The following is a 19,947-nucleotide window of genomic DNA, read 5'->3' as shown; positions in this document are numbered from 1 at the left end:
AACACACTCGCACCACTGGATATTTCCTGCCTTACTGGACGCTTGCTGATCACAAGATTATATCAGTTTTGTCTTCTTAAATATCTTTGTGTCCTTTCCTTCTTCACCCTCTAACCAAACTCTCATATTTGCTTTGTCCACTCCTGATGCTTTGTGTTGAATCACTGGAACATACAAAACCATATATATATGGACACTAAAATTTTAAATTTGATTCTTATCTTGACTCAGCAATTCTTAAATTTCTTTCCGATGCACTTCTAGGCTTATTCTCACAGACTTATTTAATTTTTCTTTTTTTTTTAATAGGTTCCCAACTCCACTCTTTCACCCGCATTTTTTCACACAATATGCATTCAATAATTACTGACACGAGCACCTTCATCTATTCTCATTTTCTATAATCTCACATTCTCTCTCCTAGATTTTCTGATTGTTTTTACAAATAACAAAGGAAGATATATCCCATCTCTTTTAAGTTAAACCCATAACCTAACTCCATTTCAGGAGTTTATCTCCTCCCAGCACCTACAGAAACGTGTTACTCTACTGGTTAGCCTATCTTCTCTTTCGCACTATCTATGGTGTCCTCTCAATTGACTCTATATGCTCTGCCTTTAAATGTTTAGCTATCTCCCTTATCTTAAAGCAATGCCTTCTAAGATCTACCACCCATCTAATTAGCATCTTGTTTTTCTCTTCCCCTTTGTTGCCAAACACCTTCAGTCAATGACTGCTGTATCCAAATGCTTGACATTTCCTCATGAATCCTAGAAATCTGCTTTCCATCTGTATCTTTTTATGAAAGTAACATTTTTAAAGGTCACTAGAGACTTGGCCAAACCCAAAGCCCTTTTCCTAGATCTCATTCTTTCTGACTTCTAATTCATAATTTCTTCTCCAATCCTACTAGTTATTACTATTCCAGCCCAGGCCATCTTATTTGCAATGACATACTGGAACTACTTTCTAACTGGTCCTAATTTCAAGCAAACGTATTACAGAATTATCTTCTTAAAATGCTACAATCAAGTTACATCTTTGCCAAAGAACGTGTAATTCTCTAACACTGACCACATCCACATCAAGACTAAACTCTTCCTAGTTTTCAAGGCTTTTGCACACTTATCCCACCTTCCTATATGACCTGTAATACCTCAGACGAGTCCATCTCCTTACTGTCCTTCCCTCCTGACCCTTAGCAGACCATGCTAATCTCCATTCCCGATTCTTTGTTCAATATGTGGCCTTTACTGTATTTTCCACTTCCATCATTTAATTTCAAGCCATCCTTCAAAAGCAAAAAGCCCCACACTTTTTATGAAGTGTTTCCCTGAATCTGCTCACAGTAACTTCTCTAACTCCTATTTTTACTTTTGTATCAGCAAAGTGTCTGATTAGCTCACTAAACATTTCATGTGTGAATACCTGTATATACTACTACCATTTATTCAGCACAAGGAGACAACGTAGTAGATATTCAAATAAAAAGACTGGGAGAAGAGACATAGCACTAATGGCAGAAGGACTAGCTTGAAACCAGATAATTGACTTGGTTATACTTTGTAGAAAAAGACATATATATCATCATTTTGTGATATCACCTCTTTAAAAGAAAAAAACATTTTTAAGTTATTGTGCTTTCAACTGTATGATATACATCTCTTAAGCAGATATGGGAAAGCTTCATGATCAAATAAACAAAAGAATCTAAAACCTTACAACTCAATATAGGATAAAATGTCCCCCCGTTTTTATATATGCATAAATAACATGGTGGTCTTCATTTCGTAAGATTTCAATGCACCTGCAATTCATTCCTTTCTCTTGGCTTTCTGAGGTAAGGCCTCTGTGGGAGTAGCTCCCTATGTACCTGTTATCACAGCAGAGGAGAGCTCTGTCAGTCTTGAAGGTGCTTGGAATACTGTACAAATAGGAGCCATGTCAGTAAAAATGTGCACACAATGCATTAAAGTTTTCTTTAAAAGAACATATATAGAGGAAGCTGTACTTAATCGCCACAACACTAAGACATGAGCACACACACGACTGAGAAATACTTAAATTAGAATAATGAATGTATGTCTCTCCCGTTAAAATTTTTTTTCACTCTCTCCAAATTATCATATATTTTAAAATTTCAAGTATCAGTATTCAGTACTCTTTGTTGCCACTGTCAGAGCAATGAATAATGAAATGAGTCTGGACTGCTCTGGCTGTTCCTGTGGTTAAAATATATCAAGAGCTGACCCTATAGAAATAATTGAAATAAAACTGTCACTAGACTGTTATCCTTGATAATAGGATCTGTACTTTATTCAGCCTTGTATCCCTCAAGATCTAGCTCAAGTCACTACGAAGAATAGGCACTCAAATATTAATGCTTTGTTGAAATAAGAGGAGAGTATACAAAAGCACCACCTGTAAAAACAAAATGCAACAGTAGAATGAAAAGGAAAGTATCATTAATCAGAAAATATTTTCTAATGGAATCTTAAAGAAATTAAAAAGAGGCACTTGACATTCATCATAAGATCAAAATCAGTCAACCCAGGTCTATATCCTACACACTGGCACTAAGAACTGCTGCTCTGAAATGTTTTTTTAAAAGTTAAGGATATAAAAGCATATAAAGTTTCCCTTGTGTATGCCAGATCAATCAGGCAGGAATTTATCAAAAACTAATTTGAAGTTTTTAGAATTTCTCATTCTTTACCATCATTTGGTTTCATCAATTTACTTGCTGAGTGAAGCAGTACTTTCTTTCACGTGTTGTGTAACTTTTTCTGTGTTTTAGTATAATTAATTCTGATTTTAAGACCACTTTTTAAAACCATAATATATATATTAAGTAAGCAAAACAGCAAAGCTTATTTGTTTAGGCTTACAAAGTCTTGGAATTACAGTTAGTTAAATGATAATCTGTAGCTAGTCTATGTGAAAATATCTAAGTTGAAGCCTAATTACCCAAGAAAGCATTTTTCCAATTATGGTGTGTATGTGTAAATTTGGGGGTGGGGGCAGAAGGGGAAGCAGGCAGAAAGACAGTCCTGGGCTCTAGCAAGTCTGGTAAACTACCTGACAGTTTTGTGGCAATGGCCAGGAATGAGAAAGGATAGAGAAAGCTACCACAGAGAAAAAAGCCTTGTTTAACAGGTATATCTCTCAAAACAGTAAGTAAATCTGAGCTAACCACCTCATGTTTTTGTAAGAAGATCCGAGTGATGAAAGGCTTGCACTGAAGGCTGGAGAAAACTACGCACTAGTAAAGCCCTATTACAGGGAGCCCAAGTTTGTTCACAAAGCCAAGGAGCTTCAGCACCACAGCAGACATTAAGTGGATGTCTTGGCCTCTTACAGCAAAAATGAAACCATAATCAACACATGCTAAAAGGCTAACAAACCTACAATATTTTATTTGTATTTTCTAAATTTCTCATAACGCTGTCCTAAAGTCACTTGTAAATGAAGTTAGAGATTGTCATTTATGCAGAATTTTACAAAAATAATTAAAATGGCTAATTAGTTGTTTCTACAGCCTCAGCTAACCAAATTGAAGGATATCTAAGAACAGATTTTAGCTTACCCACTATACCTCAGGATAAAGCCATTTAACTTGTGTATTATATCTAATAGAAAGTTATTAGACTTTACATAGAGAGGTAACCCTGAAAACTCCAACTCCAACATGATATTAAGTATCGCTCCTAGTAAGGTATTTCACTATTATCATTATTATTATTTTAAATCTCTAGGCTTCCTTTTTTGGTATTCATGCTACTCTTTTAATATTTTTTTTTTTAATTAAGGCGTATCTTTTATATCACAATGGTTTTTTTAAAATCTCAAGAGGAGATCTGACTTTCCCCTTTTTTCCCAGTTGCTTAATTTAGGCAGAACATAGTCATGTTTTCTGAACCAGCTTTTGTTTAATGCTCAGAACTGAATTCAGTTTATTTTCTTTCATTATCAGCTTTAGAACTATTTCAAGAAATTGCCTATTATCCAAAAACATCACTTCAACATTATATCCTAATAAAGTACACCACTATTCTCTGTGGTTAACTAAAATCACCTATGACAACTTACGTGGCCTAATTTTAGAGGAGCCCCAATCTCTTCTCTTCCACCTTAGTCTCATTCTGGTCAGGTACTTGTAATATAGTTTTATTATCACACTTCAATTGTGAAACAATGAAATTTCCAAACAAATATCCCAGAGAACTACCGTTTTTCCAATGAAAATGTTACACTACTATGGTTGCTTCTCACATACAATATTTACCCCATATTCAAGTTTCTGATAAATCAACTGTAAGTTGAAATTCTGTTTCTGAGGCATTTCCTGGTATACTAGGCAGTGCATTAGAAAAGAGATTATATTGCATTTAGTCTATAATAATGATCTCTTAAGCGTCTCTATATAATTAACAACCATTCAAAAAGAAAGTGCAAATGTGCAAATGAAAGAGAACAAAGACAGTTTCTAAACATGTAATGCATAATAGAGGATAAATCCATACAACTACAAACAATTGCTGACAACATCCTTCTGAGCATTAAATGACACCACCAGTTTTGTTTTATATGTATTCTTTCTTCTCAAGTATTCAAAGAATGCAAGACATTATCTTCTTAATTTTCAAATTTTCATGAATATATTAGGATATTACCATTTTTTCACAAATCAGAAAACAAGGAACTACCATTATCTTTGAATATTTTCAATAATAGAGCCAAAATGACAATTCTAGCTAATCTCATCTGGGATCTTAATTAGTACTACAAGTTTATTTGTGTGAGTTAAAAAATAGTATCACTCATGAGAAACAACGCCAAAATTATGCTAATAAATTGTGTTAAAGGCCTAATGAAGAAATACTTTAGCAACTATGAGGTAACACACTAGTTGTAGGCATGAGGAACGTTTATACTGGCTCTTTTGGGTGTATACATTAAATGCAAAATCAGAAAGGAATCATGCAAAAATCCGGTTGCCCATGCAAGCACCCCAGAGTCTAATCCTCTCCTCTCAGTTCTGTTGTCAGGCCACAGTAGTGTGGAGACTTGTAGGCTGCTGTCCTTGTTGTAATGAATGGGAAGAGGCTGACAGTGGCATGGTCGAAACCTTCACCTCTTCTTCCCCTGTGGAAAAGTCAGTCATGGTCTAGTTATGGGTGACTAGATTTGTTAACAGTCCCTTTAAAAATGACTTCAATATCTGGAATACTGATACATATATAAAATACATGCGTAATGGCTGGAATGCGGGTGTGAAACAAGACATGAATTTTAAAATATAAACTTATCAAGTACCTAGAAAGTAGTTATACTCCAATCACACCCTTAAATTTAACACTGTCAGATTTAAGAACAAATATAATAGATTTAGAATTATAAATATACAAAAAGGAAAAAAAAAAAAAGAGACCAGGAAAGCCATTCTTTTCCAAGCCAATTGGACCCCTTATATATTTAGACACTCCTAATAGTAAGCAGTATTTTGTGAAAAAATTAAAACTAAATTCACAGAAGTGAAAATGTGATTTTTTAAAAGGGAAAAATGACAAATCCATGTTTTAAAAGCAGTAATTATGTTTAGAAAAAAGAAATAAAAAGATGTAAATATTAATTTAGCAAATTACCATACAGCATCTGAAAATTCAATGTGCACTTTTGAAGTAATCAGAAAATAGTAAAATGCTAACAATACAATGATCCAATTGACTGAAAGTGAGATGACTACTTCTAGGTCAGAGAACTGTACATGAAATGAGATCAGTTCTCCCAATTATAATTGATAATGACTACAAGTGACTTGTTTCACACATGACTCAAAATTCAATCAAGTCACTGTTAAAACAGCTAATTCAGAAACTACGAATTTTTTAAATGCCCTCTCTTAAGTAAAATTCAAATGAACAAAAACATGAACAAAAATCTAATCCTAAACAGTTTCAAGTATTTTTCTAGGTATATTCTGAAACAACAACGTTTACAGACTTAGACTATTATTTGTTTTCCAAATAATTTTTAGCATTATGGAATAAAAACATCTTGGCAGGGAGTCCTTTGAAAAACAAATCTGCAAAGTTACACTTGGAAAGACAGCTTAACTGATAACATGAAGATAAAGACTTTCAGTCTTTAGAACAGGTTATTTCATAGTTTTTCAGTAAATTGGCAAAGATTCTATAAATCCCAAATACATAGCAAGGAGGCTGTGTGAAGGAAATTTTAGACTAGAGTTCTTGGTGAGAACGTGGTACTCATAAGAACTAAGCAAGAGATTAATTTTCATCAAGTCAATGAAATTCATTCTATTTTGTAACTACAGGTCATATTCCTGAGATGGACCAATTGTCTCATGAATAGATACTGTTGATAAAAAGGGACCTCCCAAGGGTGTGAGAGCAAAAATCACTTACTATGGGAAGAAAGCCATGTTAAAGTAAATGCCAGTAATTTTCATTTATGAAGGAGAACATCAATGTTGTAATGAAAAACCATTTTAGTTACTAAATCTGAGATCTGGGTTCTTATCCTAATTCTACTACTAATTGAATGTGTGACTTTTAACAAATTATTTAACCTTTCCAGAACACAGCTTTGCCATTCCTAAAATGAAGGAGTTGAACAAGGTAGGTCACTTTTTAGGACAAGAAAAGTCACTTTTTAAAACAAAAGCACATGGTTCCAATAATAAAAAAGGTCTGAATGGACTTCACTATTACTGCTCACTGATCAAAGTTCTCCCTCAAGAATATTTATTCTAAAAATCCTTCTAAATTTAGCAAACTGAATATGCCGCCAAGAAAATGCTGCTAAAAAGATTTCACTTAACTAAGGAAATAACTAATTTTAAACACAAAAATGATTTCAATTTGGTAGAGGAAATGGAAACCATGTTTCTGTCAAACCTCTGGCAACTGTCCTTCCCATGATAGGTTTCAGTGTATCCATTTTTAATAATTAACTGAAACAAACCAAAACTTAAAATTTAAATACAAATATATAATAAATATAGACATAGTTTCTGTATGATACACAGAAGACTGACACCTCTGAGTATTTACTCCTAAAGGTCAGGAACCTCATTTTGCTCTACATATCTAAAGAATAAATATACATGCCTTTTCCAGTATTGAATATTGTCTAAGTATATCTTAAAGTGGCAGGCCTCACTAAAACAGTATGTACTCTCCACTATGAAGCACTTAACACCTACCCTGTGTAAGATACCATGATATTCACTGCAGAATACAGAGTTAGGCCTTTTTCAATAGTTCAACTCAAGTACAACTGAGTTACAGCTAGGGGTGGGAGGCAGATATTGCCTACCCATTAAATTGCTTCAAATAATTCACAGTTAAGATGTACACAGCTTTTCAAAATTTTAGTTTGTCATTTCTAATTGTTACTGAAAATCCTCAATCATCTGGCTACAATTATAAAACTATTCTGTTTTGAGGCTCAGCACATTCAGCTTTCTGAGGTATTTGCCAAATATTTATAAGCCATGGAAGGATTCTATAACTCTTGATAACAATTTTAAATATTTTGGTACATTAAAACTAAAATTTCTCTAGTCATGAGAGCCTTAAAAGTAATCTAACAATAAGCTTAATCATAAGTCACCATTTAAATACCAAGCTAGTATGCATAGTCAAAAACTGAAAATCTGAAATAACAAACTCTCCCCACCTCCCACAAAATACAACAATGATTCAGAACCTATAGTCGGTGACTTCATTCTTAGAATTTCTGGGGGAAAAAAAGGTATTTTATGCTCTATGGTATACGCTAAAAGAAAAGCCCACCAAGATAGGACCATAATTTAATGCCACATTTTTTTCATAAAGCACCTACTTTAGATGAAGATTTCAAATGACTAACATGAGGACAACTACACTCCATAATCAGTGATTACTCATCACCCCTGTGGCATTTCCGGAATATGTACTGGCTTGAAATATTTGGTTTAAAACTGCTCATTTTGTACTAATGGACAGTATGATAACTATGAAATCAGAAGAACAGATAATTTTTGAAGATGGTCATGTAATAAGTCAAATAAAAGTACACAGTGAAGACAGCTAAGAACTAGTTCCACAGAGGCATCCTCCTTCCTGTCAGATCAAGTCCATACTGTTTTGCCTCACCGTCAGAGCTCTCCGTCCTCTCATCCATTCTATGTATAAAATATATGAAGGACCTCCTGGTATAGAAGGCAGTTCTAATGCTTCTTAATGTAATGACATACTAAATCCTGCTTCTATGCCTTCATTCAGGAGTTTCCATCAACATAAAAGGTTTTTTTCCTTTCCCTCCTGGCTAACCCAAATCCAGGATACAGATCAATTCCTACTTCTTCAATGAAACCTCCCCAACAATTTATAGGCTCCACTGATGTGTTTTGGATTCCAGTATCATATGGTTACCACTTTCATACACAGTCTTATTTTCTCTCATCAACTACACTGTACACTACCTGGAAATAGTAGCCATATTTTATACTTGTTCTGTATTACCCAAATGGCCCAGCTCATTGTTGGGCAAACAGATACCCAAATATTTATAGTATTGGTTTAATATTTTATTGTTAAATGTTTAGAATATTTAGGGGAACTTTAACTTTCAGAATTATAATGTTATGAGATACACTACTAGTAATTTAAATGCCACATTTCTAAATGGTTGAAACAAAGCAAACAAAACACAACTACATTCTAATATGCTGTCTACAATGGATGAAAAAAAGAGTACCAGGAACTGAACACTTAGTGTTTCACAAGTGAATATCATGTAGAAGAGGACTGAAAAATGTCACTCTTGATTACCTACTAACTACCATATCAAATGAACAAATAACATGAGTGCCACCAATGTGCAAACCACTACATTAGGTGCTATCATGCTTATGTGTAAATTAACTTCACTGTATCAACAGCCACAAACCATACTCTCTTAACCCAACTACTTGTCTTGAAAATGCAATGTTGTTGGTCACAAAGAGAATAGAGCCAAAGAATTTTGATGGATCTCTGTAAATTTATCTATCAACCTTGCTAAAAACAAGAGAACAAACGCTTCGCTGGTAACAGCACATTATTACAATAATGCTGTGCCATGTCATATCACAAAGGCCATGAAAAGGGATAAAAATAAATTTTATAAGTTATATAACAGAGCAAAGGACTATTTTATTCTACTTGAAAGAATCAGGAGAGAACAAACTCTTTTATCAGTCATATCTAAAGCCCAAATCAAATTTTGAAAAACTATTAATAAGAAAGATTCCTTTAGATATAGAAATCACTTGATCTAATAAATATCATACGGGACCTTAAAAGCCAAAAGTTCTGAAACCTTCAAGGGTAGCAGTACAAAACCAGAAGTATTCTGGCATCACTTACAGGAACCTAATATTTACCCCAGAAATAAAAACATGACAGACCAAAAGGAAAAATATCTCTCCTGGAACAATTTCTTTTTCACAGAAAGTATACTTATACACATATGTCTGTGAAACATTAATAATGAGAGTTCTCAAATATTAAGTCCTTTATTAACATATAGCACAGTTTTGATGTGTGTGTGTATGTGTGTGTTTGTACGTGTCTATCAGTCAAAATAAGTAAGTTGACAAAAGGAATTAAGAGAGTGGCTTTATCCCTCATGCTCTCACTAATTACCATCTCTAAAAAATTTTTTTGAACCAGTTTACTTTTAGAATGTATAATCAGAATTTTTACCATGGTGTTGGACTTTATGGCATCATAATTTCAGAGCCCATTTTTTTTCTTTGTCTTTTTGCATTTATATGCCATAAGAAAGTCTGGTAACTATTCTATTAAGTAAAATGCTTCCAAGCAATAACTAGGTATAATACTCCACCATCCTTATAAAGCTCAATATTACAAGGCATCCATCCAATTAAAATTTTTTTAGATTATGATAGTTTTTCCCATTGAAATTTCCAAGACTGATGATAAATACTTTGTTATTCAAAAGTTCCCTCCCTACCCACCCAACAACCTGAAGGCATGAGTTATTCACAAACTCTCAAAGGCTATAAATGAACCTACCTGCTATAGGGATCCCTCCCAGACCTGTGTTGTGCTGTGGCGGGAGATTCAAGTCCAAGAAATTACTATTTGAGGTGGGATTTGCTGTGTGGTTCAAGTGCATGATGCTATTGCGTGGAAAGGCCATCCAAGGATAGCGGGCTGCCTGGCCTGGAAAACTGAATGAATTATAAACCGCTCGGTGCTGCTGAAATTGAGGGAACCTCTGTGGCAAGACTGAAAAGGTACTATTGAGACTCGAGTTGGCATTTGTAGGTGCAGCAGGATGCAGGAATCCAGAGCCCGGACCTTTGGCGGTTGTAGTGTGTGAGGAGGAGTTCTGAAGAGATGTGGGCGAAAGGGAAGGTTGGTCTTGGACTGACAGTTCCTTTTCAATCAGGTCTGCTAAGGCTTTTCGAGTGACATCAAAGGGATCAAAACCCAAGTCATCCTCTGGTTGTTTAGAAGAACCAAAGCCAAATGCTGCTTGCCAGTCTGTAGAAGACGATACTGGGATTGTTTCTGGTGGGAAAAAAAATCAGTGATGAATTTAAAATATATAGCTCACTTCCACACTAGTGCAACATCATACTATAACACAAAGGCAAATATACGCAAAATCTACATAATTTCTTAGAACATTACGATTATAAAATTACAAAAGGCCTCAGATACTTCTAGCAATGATTTCATCCATAAGTTACTAACTTCAAAAACTGAATGATATAGACTGATTTTGCTGATCAAAGAAAACAAAGTACTACTTGAAACCCAAATTATACACTCAACTATTCATCACCAAAACCCAAAGTAAGTCATTTAAATGAAATAAAGTAATAAATATAACAGAATTCAATTAGTAAAGTTTATTTTTGAAATGTATTTATCAAAGATGAAGTATAATTTTGAATATATGCTTTACATACTACTACTATAACTTAATGAAAAAAGTATCCATTTAATCTTTGTATTTTTAAATTGTCTTGATTTTGTGTTATCCTTCACATTAATGAGAACTTACAATGAATGAAATTGGAAATGTCTCAAAATGTAACTTTAAAAATTAACTAACATACTTCTTTGTCAGCTGGGGAAACATTTAAAAAAATATAACTATACAAACACAAATCTAATTAAAACTGTAAGCCCTTAATAATTCCTAGAGGAATAAGCATTTGATTATTGGAAAAATGATCTAACCCTTGATTTCTGGAGAAATTTGCCTGTTAACATGGTAAGTTCTAGGTCACAGAACTACTTACCTAACCATCCAATTCCTTGCCATTTAAAAGTTTACATTTTTATGAAAAAGGGAGTGGACTAAAAAGGGATAAAAACACATCCAGCAAAGGTCTCATTTTAGTCTGAGTATAATTACTAACACACATAGTATTGTTATATACCTGATGTGAAGAGGCTCTGTGGTTCTGGTGCTGTAGGCCAGTCACTGGATGCCTGTGGGGAACTGGGGAAAGGAGGAAGCCCACTTGGGATAGGGTTGGGATGGCGAAAATTGTCTGAGAATAATGACTGTGACTCAGTTACTGCCCCTTCAAAAGGAGACCGTGCACTGTGATTGGATGAACTGATGGGGATGACTGGATTGGATTTTGATAAACCAGGTGGTGGTGAAGGTGTATCACTGTTAGATATCTAAATAAAATGGAAAAAGAAAAGAATAATCAATATAAGTTTATACAATGTAATAAGCCATAGTTTAAAAGGCTTGCAATGAAAGGTATTAGAATAGTGATCTTCAAAAACTGGGGTACTTAAATACTTTTTTATGAGAGCATAAATTTTCAAAAAAATCCATCAACTTACATATGTACTCTTTTATAAAACTGACCCTCCTGAAAAGACACAGTCAGTATCCTCTCCTTTTACAACCTAATTTCTCTTACTTTACAAAGACAGTACTATTTCTCACTCTCTGGGATCTAACTATAGTATTTTGCCCAAGTGTGAAAACTTTCTGGGAGCCAAACAAAACTTTATTAGAAATATTAAGATTAGTGATGACACAGTGACTGACCCTAATGACTAGATTCTTTGGCAAACTAGATGATTCCCAATATTTCAGTTTTAAACAAAAGGGAAAGAAGGTCTAATCAAGCTATTTCCAAAAGCAGCATTAAAAATAGTTTTTATAAGAAATCTTAATATGATTCTTAGGTATTTAATTCACAAGGAGTTCAAAAATTTGAGTGATATTGATATAATAACTTTTCCTTCCATCTACTTATTTATATGAACAAGATGTCTCAGCATCTGTATTTAGAAAAATGAAAACATGACTAGATTGCTGCTGAAACATCTCCTTGTACCAACAGGTAATATTCATCCATGCATACAAAAAAACTAATTTTAAAATGCCCTATCCACTTCATTAAGAGGTAAATTTCCAATACAATTTTAGTGTTTATGTTCAATGATTAATTTTTAAATCAAAATCTATACTTATATATATATTGCTTTGATCAAATCAATACTACAAATAAAAATTCAGAAGAAAGAAGTTTGGCATTGTGTCAACAAAATATTTTTATTTCCAATTCAAAATTTTTGAGAGAATGCCTATCAAGCATAAACTATATATATATATATATATATATATATATATATATATATATATTTTAATTTAATTTAATTTATTTTTGGCTGTGTTGTGTCTTCGTTGCTTATATATATATATATATATATATATATATATATATATATATATTTTAATTTAATTTAATTTATTTTTGGCTGTGTTGTGTCTTCGTTGCTGTGCGGGGACTTTCTCTAGTTGCGGCGAGCAGGGACTACTCTTCGTTGCAGTGCACGGGCTTCTCATTGCGGTGGCTTCTCTTGTTGCGGAGCACGGGCTCTAGGCATGTGGGCTTCAGTAGTTGCGGCACGCGGGCTCAGTAGTTGTGGCTTGCGGACCCTAGAGTGCAGGCTCAGTAGTTGTGGCTCATGGGCTTAGTTGCTCTGCAGCATGTGGGATCTTCCCAGACCAGGGCTCGAACCCGTGTCCCCTGCATTGGCAGGCGGATTCTTAACCACTGAGACACCAGGGAAGTCCCAAGCATAAACTATATTGCATTAAGAAAAAATTCTGTAATGCCAGTGAAAATTAAAAAATGAGTTCAAGTAATGATGTAAAATTTCTGATTGTTAAACAGCTTGTGTAAATGGATGAGGGAGTAACAAAACATTCTAATACTTAAATCTCTCAGATACTTATTAAAACCCAATGTAGCATGTTTATTTAAAAATATCAAAATTTATAATAAGCTGGAAATTACATCTTTTGCAGCTATTTTTAACTTATTATGAAAAAAGATTTAATGTTAACTTAAAATATACAAGGGGATATACAGATTTTCAAATTCTTTCATGGAAACTGTGAACAAGTTTAGAAAAACAATGTATTTTAGATCTCTAAGTTTCTCACACTGTGGGGAACTGGCTGTTCTTTACAGAAGAGATTAGAATTACACTTTTTTTTTTTTTAAACCAAAGTAAGAGGTGTACAGAAACTTAAATAGTGAAAAGCTAGCAACTAGACAAGATGATACAAAGTATGCTCTAAAGATCAGGACCTCATTCTGTATCATAGTGGATACAACTTTGAACTCAACTATTTGGTTTATCATTTCAAAGCCAAAACTCATTTGAGGGAAGGGGGAAAACTTGGGGGCAAGTTCACTGAGAGAAATAGAAAATTAAAGTTAGTTTGGGATTAGCAGATGCAAACTATTAACTATAGGATGGATAAACAACAAGGTCCTACTGTATAGCACAGGGAACTATATTCAGTATCCTGTGATAAACCATAGTAGAAAATAATATGAAAAAGAATATATATATGTATAACTGAGTCACTGTACTGTACAGCAGAAATTAACACAACATTGTAAATCAACTATACTTCAATAAAATTTTTTTAAAAAAGAAAAGAAAATTAAAGTTGACAGCAAGGGACAAGGGGAGCATGGGGCAGAGAAACAACTCAAAATCAAGAATGCAGAAGGCATGTTAGTCTGGGACCATTTCATGTAGGGTCAAAAAGACCAAGAATACCAGGGACTCCAAGGACACTAATGTATTAGCACACAGTACAATAACATATGGTCATAATGATAATTCTGAGTCATCAAGAAAGGGTTAAATTATGCTCTATTCTGGGGAGAAAAAGAGGACTAATTATAATACATTTAACAAAGATGTCCACTAAAAGTGTTTTTAAATTGTTTCAGTATTTAAAGTATTTTTCACTACCTAGAAAATTCACTTGCATAGAATGTCTTGTTTCAGCAGATGCCAGATAAATGAAGGAATACAGTATCAAAATCTTACCTGCTGGGAATTATCACCATTCCCTATGCTGAGCGAATCGGAAGGTTTGTCAATGGGGCTGTAAAAAGGAAAAAATAAAATAAAATCAGAGTACATTTATTCCCCACAACCAAAGCCAGAAAAATAGACATTTTATCATCTTAACATTTATTGAAGCACTCTGATGTAAGACATTAGGTTAGATGCTGGGGACACAAAGAAGTATAAGATAAAATCTCTATCCTTGAGCAATTTACAGTCTAACTAGATTCTCAAAAAACAACGGGTGAAACAGTAGCTTATGAAAAAAAAAGTATTGCTTAAAATGGATACTAATCCATTATTTAGTTTTGTGCCCATGATAAACACATTCCCCATTAAAATTCTTGAAATAATACTCACCTATTTTTCTAGGTGCTTAATGGAGGGCGTAAAAGTTACTGAAATGTTATCTACATTTCTTAAAGGCAATACCTTTTTTTAATACTTCAATATCCTAATCACAACCCTAGAGAAGGCATATGTAAATGTACACACGCACACACACACACACACACACACACACACACACACACAGTAGACTAACAGAAAGAAACTTTTGTGCAAACTATTGCCTCAAACTAAAACAGTAAAACTTGACTTCCACAAGAGAAAAGGCAGTATCACAGTAAAGTAACACAGATTTGCTAACTTCAAGTCCATTTTAACTCATCTGACTTAAAAACAAAAATCTTTATAAACATTCTAACACTGACCTAGCAAGTCATTTCTACAACTAACTTTAACCCAGAACATGAACAAAAGATAAGTATTAGTACCCATATACTAATACTTATTTCTGATACAATATAATAGCAAAAAAATTTAAGATTCCAAATTTCTCAAAATTATTTTATTGCCTGGAAACATATACAAAGTCACCTTACAAATAGACAACTTACTGGTACCACATTTAATTGTTCTGGAAGAATTTAACAAGAACCCAACTGGAATACCAAGTGAATCTTCTGCAGAAACACTGCCAGATGCTCTTGAATCTGATTGATAAGTCTGAAATTTATTTGAAGAGCATCTTTATTTCTTATTATTCACAGTATATCAATAAATCAATTCATATTATTGTCAAGTGGGTAATACAAATAATTTTAAGATACTGCACTGAGCCCACTTAATTTAGAGGCAGTTGGGGAAACAAGACAGGTACACACCAACAAATATCAGCCAGTGTCAACTATTAAATGAACTGTTTAAACACTAAATGCCATAAATCATCAGAAGAAAGAGGAGCCACCCCAAGTGGGGCAATTAGGAAAAGTCTCCTAGGGAAGTTCAAATTTAAGTAGGTCCTTAAAAAGATTTGCACATTGGGAGGAGGAAGGGAAAGGGGGAAAAACGGCATTAAAGGTAGGAAGAGCAAGTGTTTCAAGAATTAAAAGGTCGTAGAAAAGGTTGAGAGAAAGGTAAGTAGTTTAGCTAACATATAGGATAATTTTAACAATGGGAGGTAAGGATAGAAAGATAAGACACCAGAGGCCAATGGAAATTTTTTTGAGCACAGAAATGTTATGTAATAAATAAAGTAGTGTTTTAGAAAGATTAATTTGGTGATAGCATGAAGAACAGGCTGGAATATAATTCAGATAATCTGAGATAAACTTGCAATATTTTTAAAAAATTTACTGTGGTAAAATACACTTAATATAAAATTTACCATCTTAACCATTTTTAAGTGTACACTTCAGTGGTATTAAATACACACACCTTGTTGTACAACTATCACCAACATCCACCCGCATAACTCTTTTAATCTTATGAAAATGAAATTCTATACCCACTAAACAACAACTCCCCATTTTCCCCTCCTTCTAGCATCTACCAAATACTTTCTGTTTAGATGACTGACTATTCTAAATGCCTTGTATATAAGTGGAATCAGAGTATTTGTCTTTTTTGTGACTAGCTTATTCCATAAACAATAATGTTCTCGAAGTTCATCCATGTTGTAACATACTGCAGAATTTCCTTCCTTTTTAAAACTGAATATTACATTGTATATATGTACCACACTTTGCTTGTCCATTCATCTGTCCATGGACACTGAGATTGCTTCTACATTTAAGCTACTGTGAGTAATGGGGCTATGACATAAGTGTACAAATATCGCTTCAATATACTGCTTTCAATTCTTTTACGTGTATATAAAGAAGTGGAATTGGTGGATCATATGGTAATTTTACTTTTAATTTTTTGAGGAACTGCCATACTATCTTCCACTACAGCTGTACCATTTTACATTCTCACCAACAGTGCACAAGGACTCCAATATCCCCACATTCTTTCAAGCACTTGTTTTCTGCTTTTTTGACAGTAGCTATGCTAACGGGTGTGAGGAGAATGGGTATGAGATGTCTCATTGTAGTTTTGAGCTGCATATCCCTAATGATTAGTGATGTTGTGCATCTTTTCATATGCTTATTGGCCTTTCACATATCTTCTTTGGAGAAATGTCTATGCAAGTCTTTTGCCCATTTCTGAACTGGGTTATTTGATTTTTTTGTTGTTGAGTTTTAGGAGCTCTCTACATATTCTGGTTAATAATCCTTATCAGATATATAATTTGCAAATACTTTTTCCCATTCTGTAGCTTGTGGATAGTGTCTTTCGACTTACAAATATTTTAAAGTTTTCATGAAGTCCAATTTGTCTATTTTTTCTTTTGTTACCTGTGCCTTTGGTGTCATATCCAAGAAATCACTGCCAAATTCAATGTCATGAAGCTTTTGTCCTATGCTTTCTCTTAAGGTTTTTTTTTGGGGGGGTGGTGTTTTAGGTCTTAAATTTAGGTGTTTGATCCATTTTGAATTAATTTTTGAATACGGTGTTAGGTAAGGATCCACTTCATTCTTCTGCATGTAGATAACCAGTTTTCCCAGCACCATCTGTTGAAAAGATTGTCCTTTCCCCAGTAGTCTGGCCTTGGTACCCTTGTCAAAAGTCATTTGGCCATATTTGTGAGTTAATATTTATGGGCTGTCTATTTCACTGGTCTATACGTCTATCTTTATGTTGATCCCACACTATTTTGATTACTGCAGCTTTGTATAAGTTTTGAAATCAGGGAGTGTGGGTCCTCCAGTTTTATTCTTCTTGTTCAAGATTATATTGGCTATTTGGAGTCCTTTGAGATTCTATATGAATTTTAGGATGGATTTTTTACCTGCAAAAAATGTCACTGGGATTTTTGACATGATTGGGATTGAATCTGTATATTGCTTTGGGTAGAGCTGACTTTTTCATATTAAGTATTCCAATCTATGAACATGAGATGCTGTTTTCATTTATTTATGTGGCTTTTAAAATTTCTTTCAGCAATAGTTCATAGTTTTCTTGTACAAGTCTTTCACTTCCTTGGTTAATTCCTAAGTATTTTATTCTTTTGATCCTACTGTGAATGAAATTTCTTTTGTAATTTCTTTTCAGATTGTCCACTGTTCATGTTTAGAAATGCAAATGATTTTTGCGTGTTGACTCTGTATCTTGCTACACTGTTGAATTCACTTATTAGTTCTAACAGGTGTTGTGTGTGTGTGTATGATCTTTAGGATTTTCTACATATAAAACCATACCATCTGCAAAAAGAGATAATTTTACTTATTCTTTTCCAATTTCAATGCCTCTTCTTTTTCTTGGCTAATTGCTATGGCTAGAAAATACAATACTGAGTTGAACAGAAGCAGTGAAAGCAGGCATCCCTGCCTTGTTCCTCACCTCAGAGGAAAAGTTTTCAGTCCTTCCACCATTGAAAAACCACTGTGGTTTTTCATATAGGGCTCTTACTATGCTGAAGTAGCTTCCTTCTGTTCCTAGGTTAATTGGTTTTGTCATGAAAGAGTGTTTAATTTTATCAAATGCTTTTTCTGCATCTATTGAGAGGATCCTGTGGTTTTTATCCTACATTCTGTTGATGTGGCATATTGCACTGCTCAAGTTTCACACGTTAGACCATCCTTGTGTTCTAGGAATAAACCACACTTGGTCTTGGTGCATAATCCTTTTAATGTGCTGAATTCTGTATGCTCGTGTTCTGTTAAAGATATATGTATCAATGTTCATTAGGGGTTTAAAGTTTGCTTTTCTCACAGTGTCTTTGTCTGGCTTCGGTTATCAGGGAATGTTGGCCTCAAAGAATGAGTTAGGAATCGTTCCCTTCTCTTCAATTTTTGGGAAAAACTTGAGAAGGATTGGTATTAGGTTCTCCTTTAAATATTTGGTAGAATTCACCAGTGGAGCCATTAGGTCCAGGACCTTTCTTTGTTGGGAGATATTTGATTACTAATTCAATCTCCTAACTGGTTATACATTTATTCATGTATTTTATTTCTTTGTAACATAGTCTTGGTAGGTTTTATGTTTCTGGGAATCTGTCTCTTTCATCTACGTGATCCAATTTGTTGGCATACAACTGTTTACAGTACTCTCTTATAATCCTTATTATTTTTTGTAGAATCTGTAGTAATGTTCCCACTTTAATTTCTTATATTAGTAATTTGAGCTGTCTCTTTTTTTTTCTTAGTTCACCTAGCTAAAGGTTTGTCAGTTTTGTTGATATTTTTGAAGAACCAACTTTTGGTTTCATTGATTTTCTCTACTGTTTTTCTATTCTCTATTTCATTTATCTCTGCTCGAATCTTTATTATTTCCTTCCTTCTGCTTGCTTTGGGCTTATTTGTTCTTTTTCTAGTTCCTTAAACTGTGAGGTTAGATTGTTGACTTGGGATCTTTCTTATTTTTTTTAAGGTAATAATAGCACTTGTAACTATAAATTTCCCCCTTAGCACCACTTTTGCTGCTTCCCAGAAGTTTTGGTATGTTGTGCTTTCATTTTCATTCATTTAAGTATTTTCCAATTTCCTTGTCATTTCTTCTTTGACCCATTAGTTGTTTAAAAGTGTTGTTTAATTTCCACAATTTTCTAGATTTCCTTTTGTTAATGATTTCTAATTTCATCCTATTGTGGTCAGAAAAGATACTTGGTATGTTTATCTTTTTAAATCTATTGATTCTTAATTTGTGGCTTAACATATGGTCTATCCTGGAAAATGTCCCACGTGCACTTGAGAAGAATGTGTATTCTGTTGTTGGGTACAGTGTTCTGTCTATGTCTGTTAGATCTAGTTAGTTTGTGTTGTTTAAATCCTCTCCTTATGCTTTGTCTGGTTGTTCTATCCATTATTGTGAGTGGGATACTGAAGTCTCCAGCTATGACTGCAGAACTATTTCTCCCTTCAATTCTGTCAGTTTTTGCTTCATATATTTTGATGGTCATTGGGTGTGTAAATGTTTATCACTGTCCTATCTTCTTGCTGTAATGAAACTTTTATTAATGTATAATGTCCTTCTTTGTCTCATATAATCCTGTTTTATTTAAAGTCTATTATGTCGGATATTAGTATAGCCATCCCTGATCTTTTTTGGTTCCTATTTGCACGGAATATCTTTTCCCATCCTTTCACTTTCAACCTGTTTGTGTTTTGGGGTCTAATGTGAGTCTCTT

The 19,947-nt window shown here is 33.8% G+C and overlaps 1 protein-coding gene across 10 annotated transcripts in view; it reads right to left on the bottom strand.

The window, feature by feature from the left end:
- CNOT4 (CCR4-NOT transcription complex subunit 4) overlaps nucleotides 1–19,947 on the bottom strand; it is a 145,989-nt gene that overhangs the window by 20,930 nt on the left and 105,112 nt on the right. For 8 of the 10 annotated variants that reach the window (XM_028489709.2, XM_007111879.4, XM_007111877.4 and 5 more), the window contains 3 exons: nucleotides 14,415–14,472; nucleotides 11,471–11,720; nucleotides 10,089–10,589 (listed from right to left, as the gene is read on the bottom strand). In XM_028489709.2, coding sequence (XP_028345510.1) covers nucleotides 10,089–10,589; nucleotides 11,471–11,720; nucleotides 14,415–14,472 — 809 coding nt within the window. Of the gene's footprint in view, nucleotides 1–3,792; nucleotides 5,146–10,088; nucleotides 10,590–11,470; nucleotides 11,721–14,414; nucleotides 14,473–19,947 lie in introns of those variants that run through there. The other 2 variants (XM_007111885.4, XM_007111886.4) reach the window with 1 other exon arrangement.

The sequence above is a fragment of the Physeter macrocephalus genome, chromosome 5 (genome assembly GCF_002837175.3).
Source record: "Physeter macrocephalus isolate SW-GA chromosome 5, ASM283717v5, whole genome shotgun sequence".
Lineage (NCBI taxonomy): Eukaryota > Metazoa > Chordata > Mammalia > Artiodactyla > Physeteridae > Physeter > Physeter macrocephalus.
This window is presented reverse-complemented; position numbering and strand designations above follow the sequence as displayed.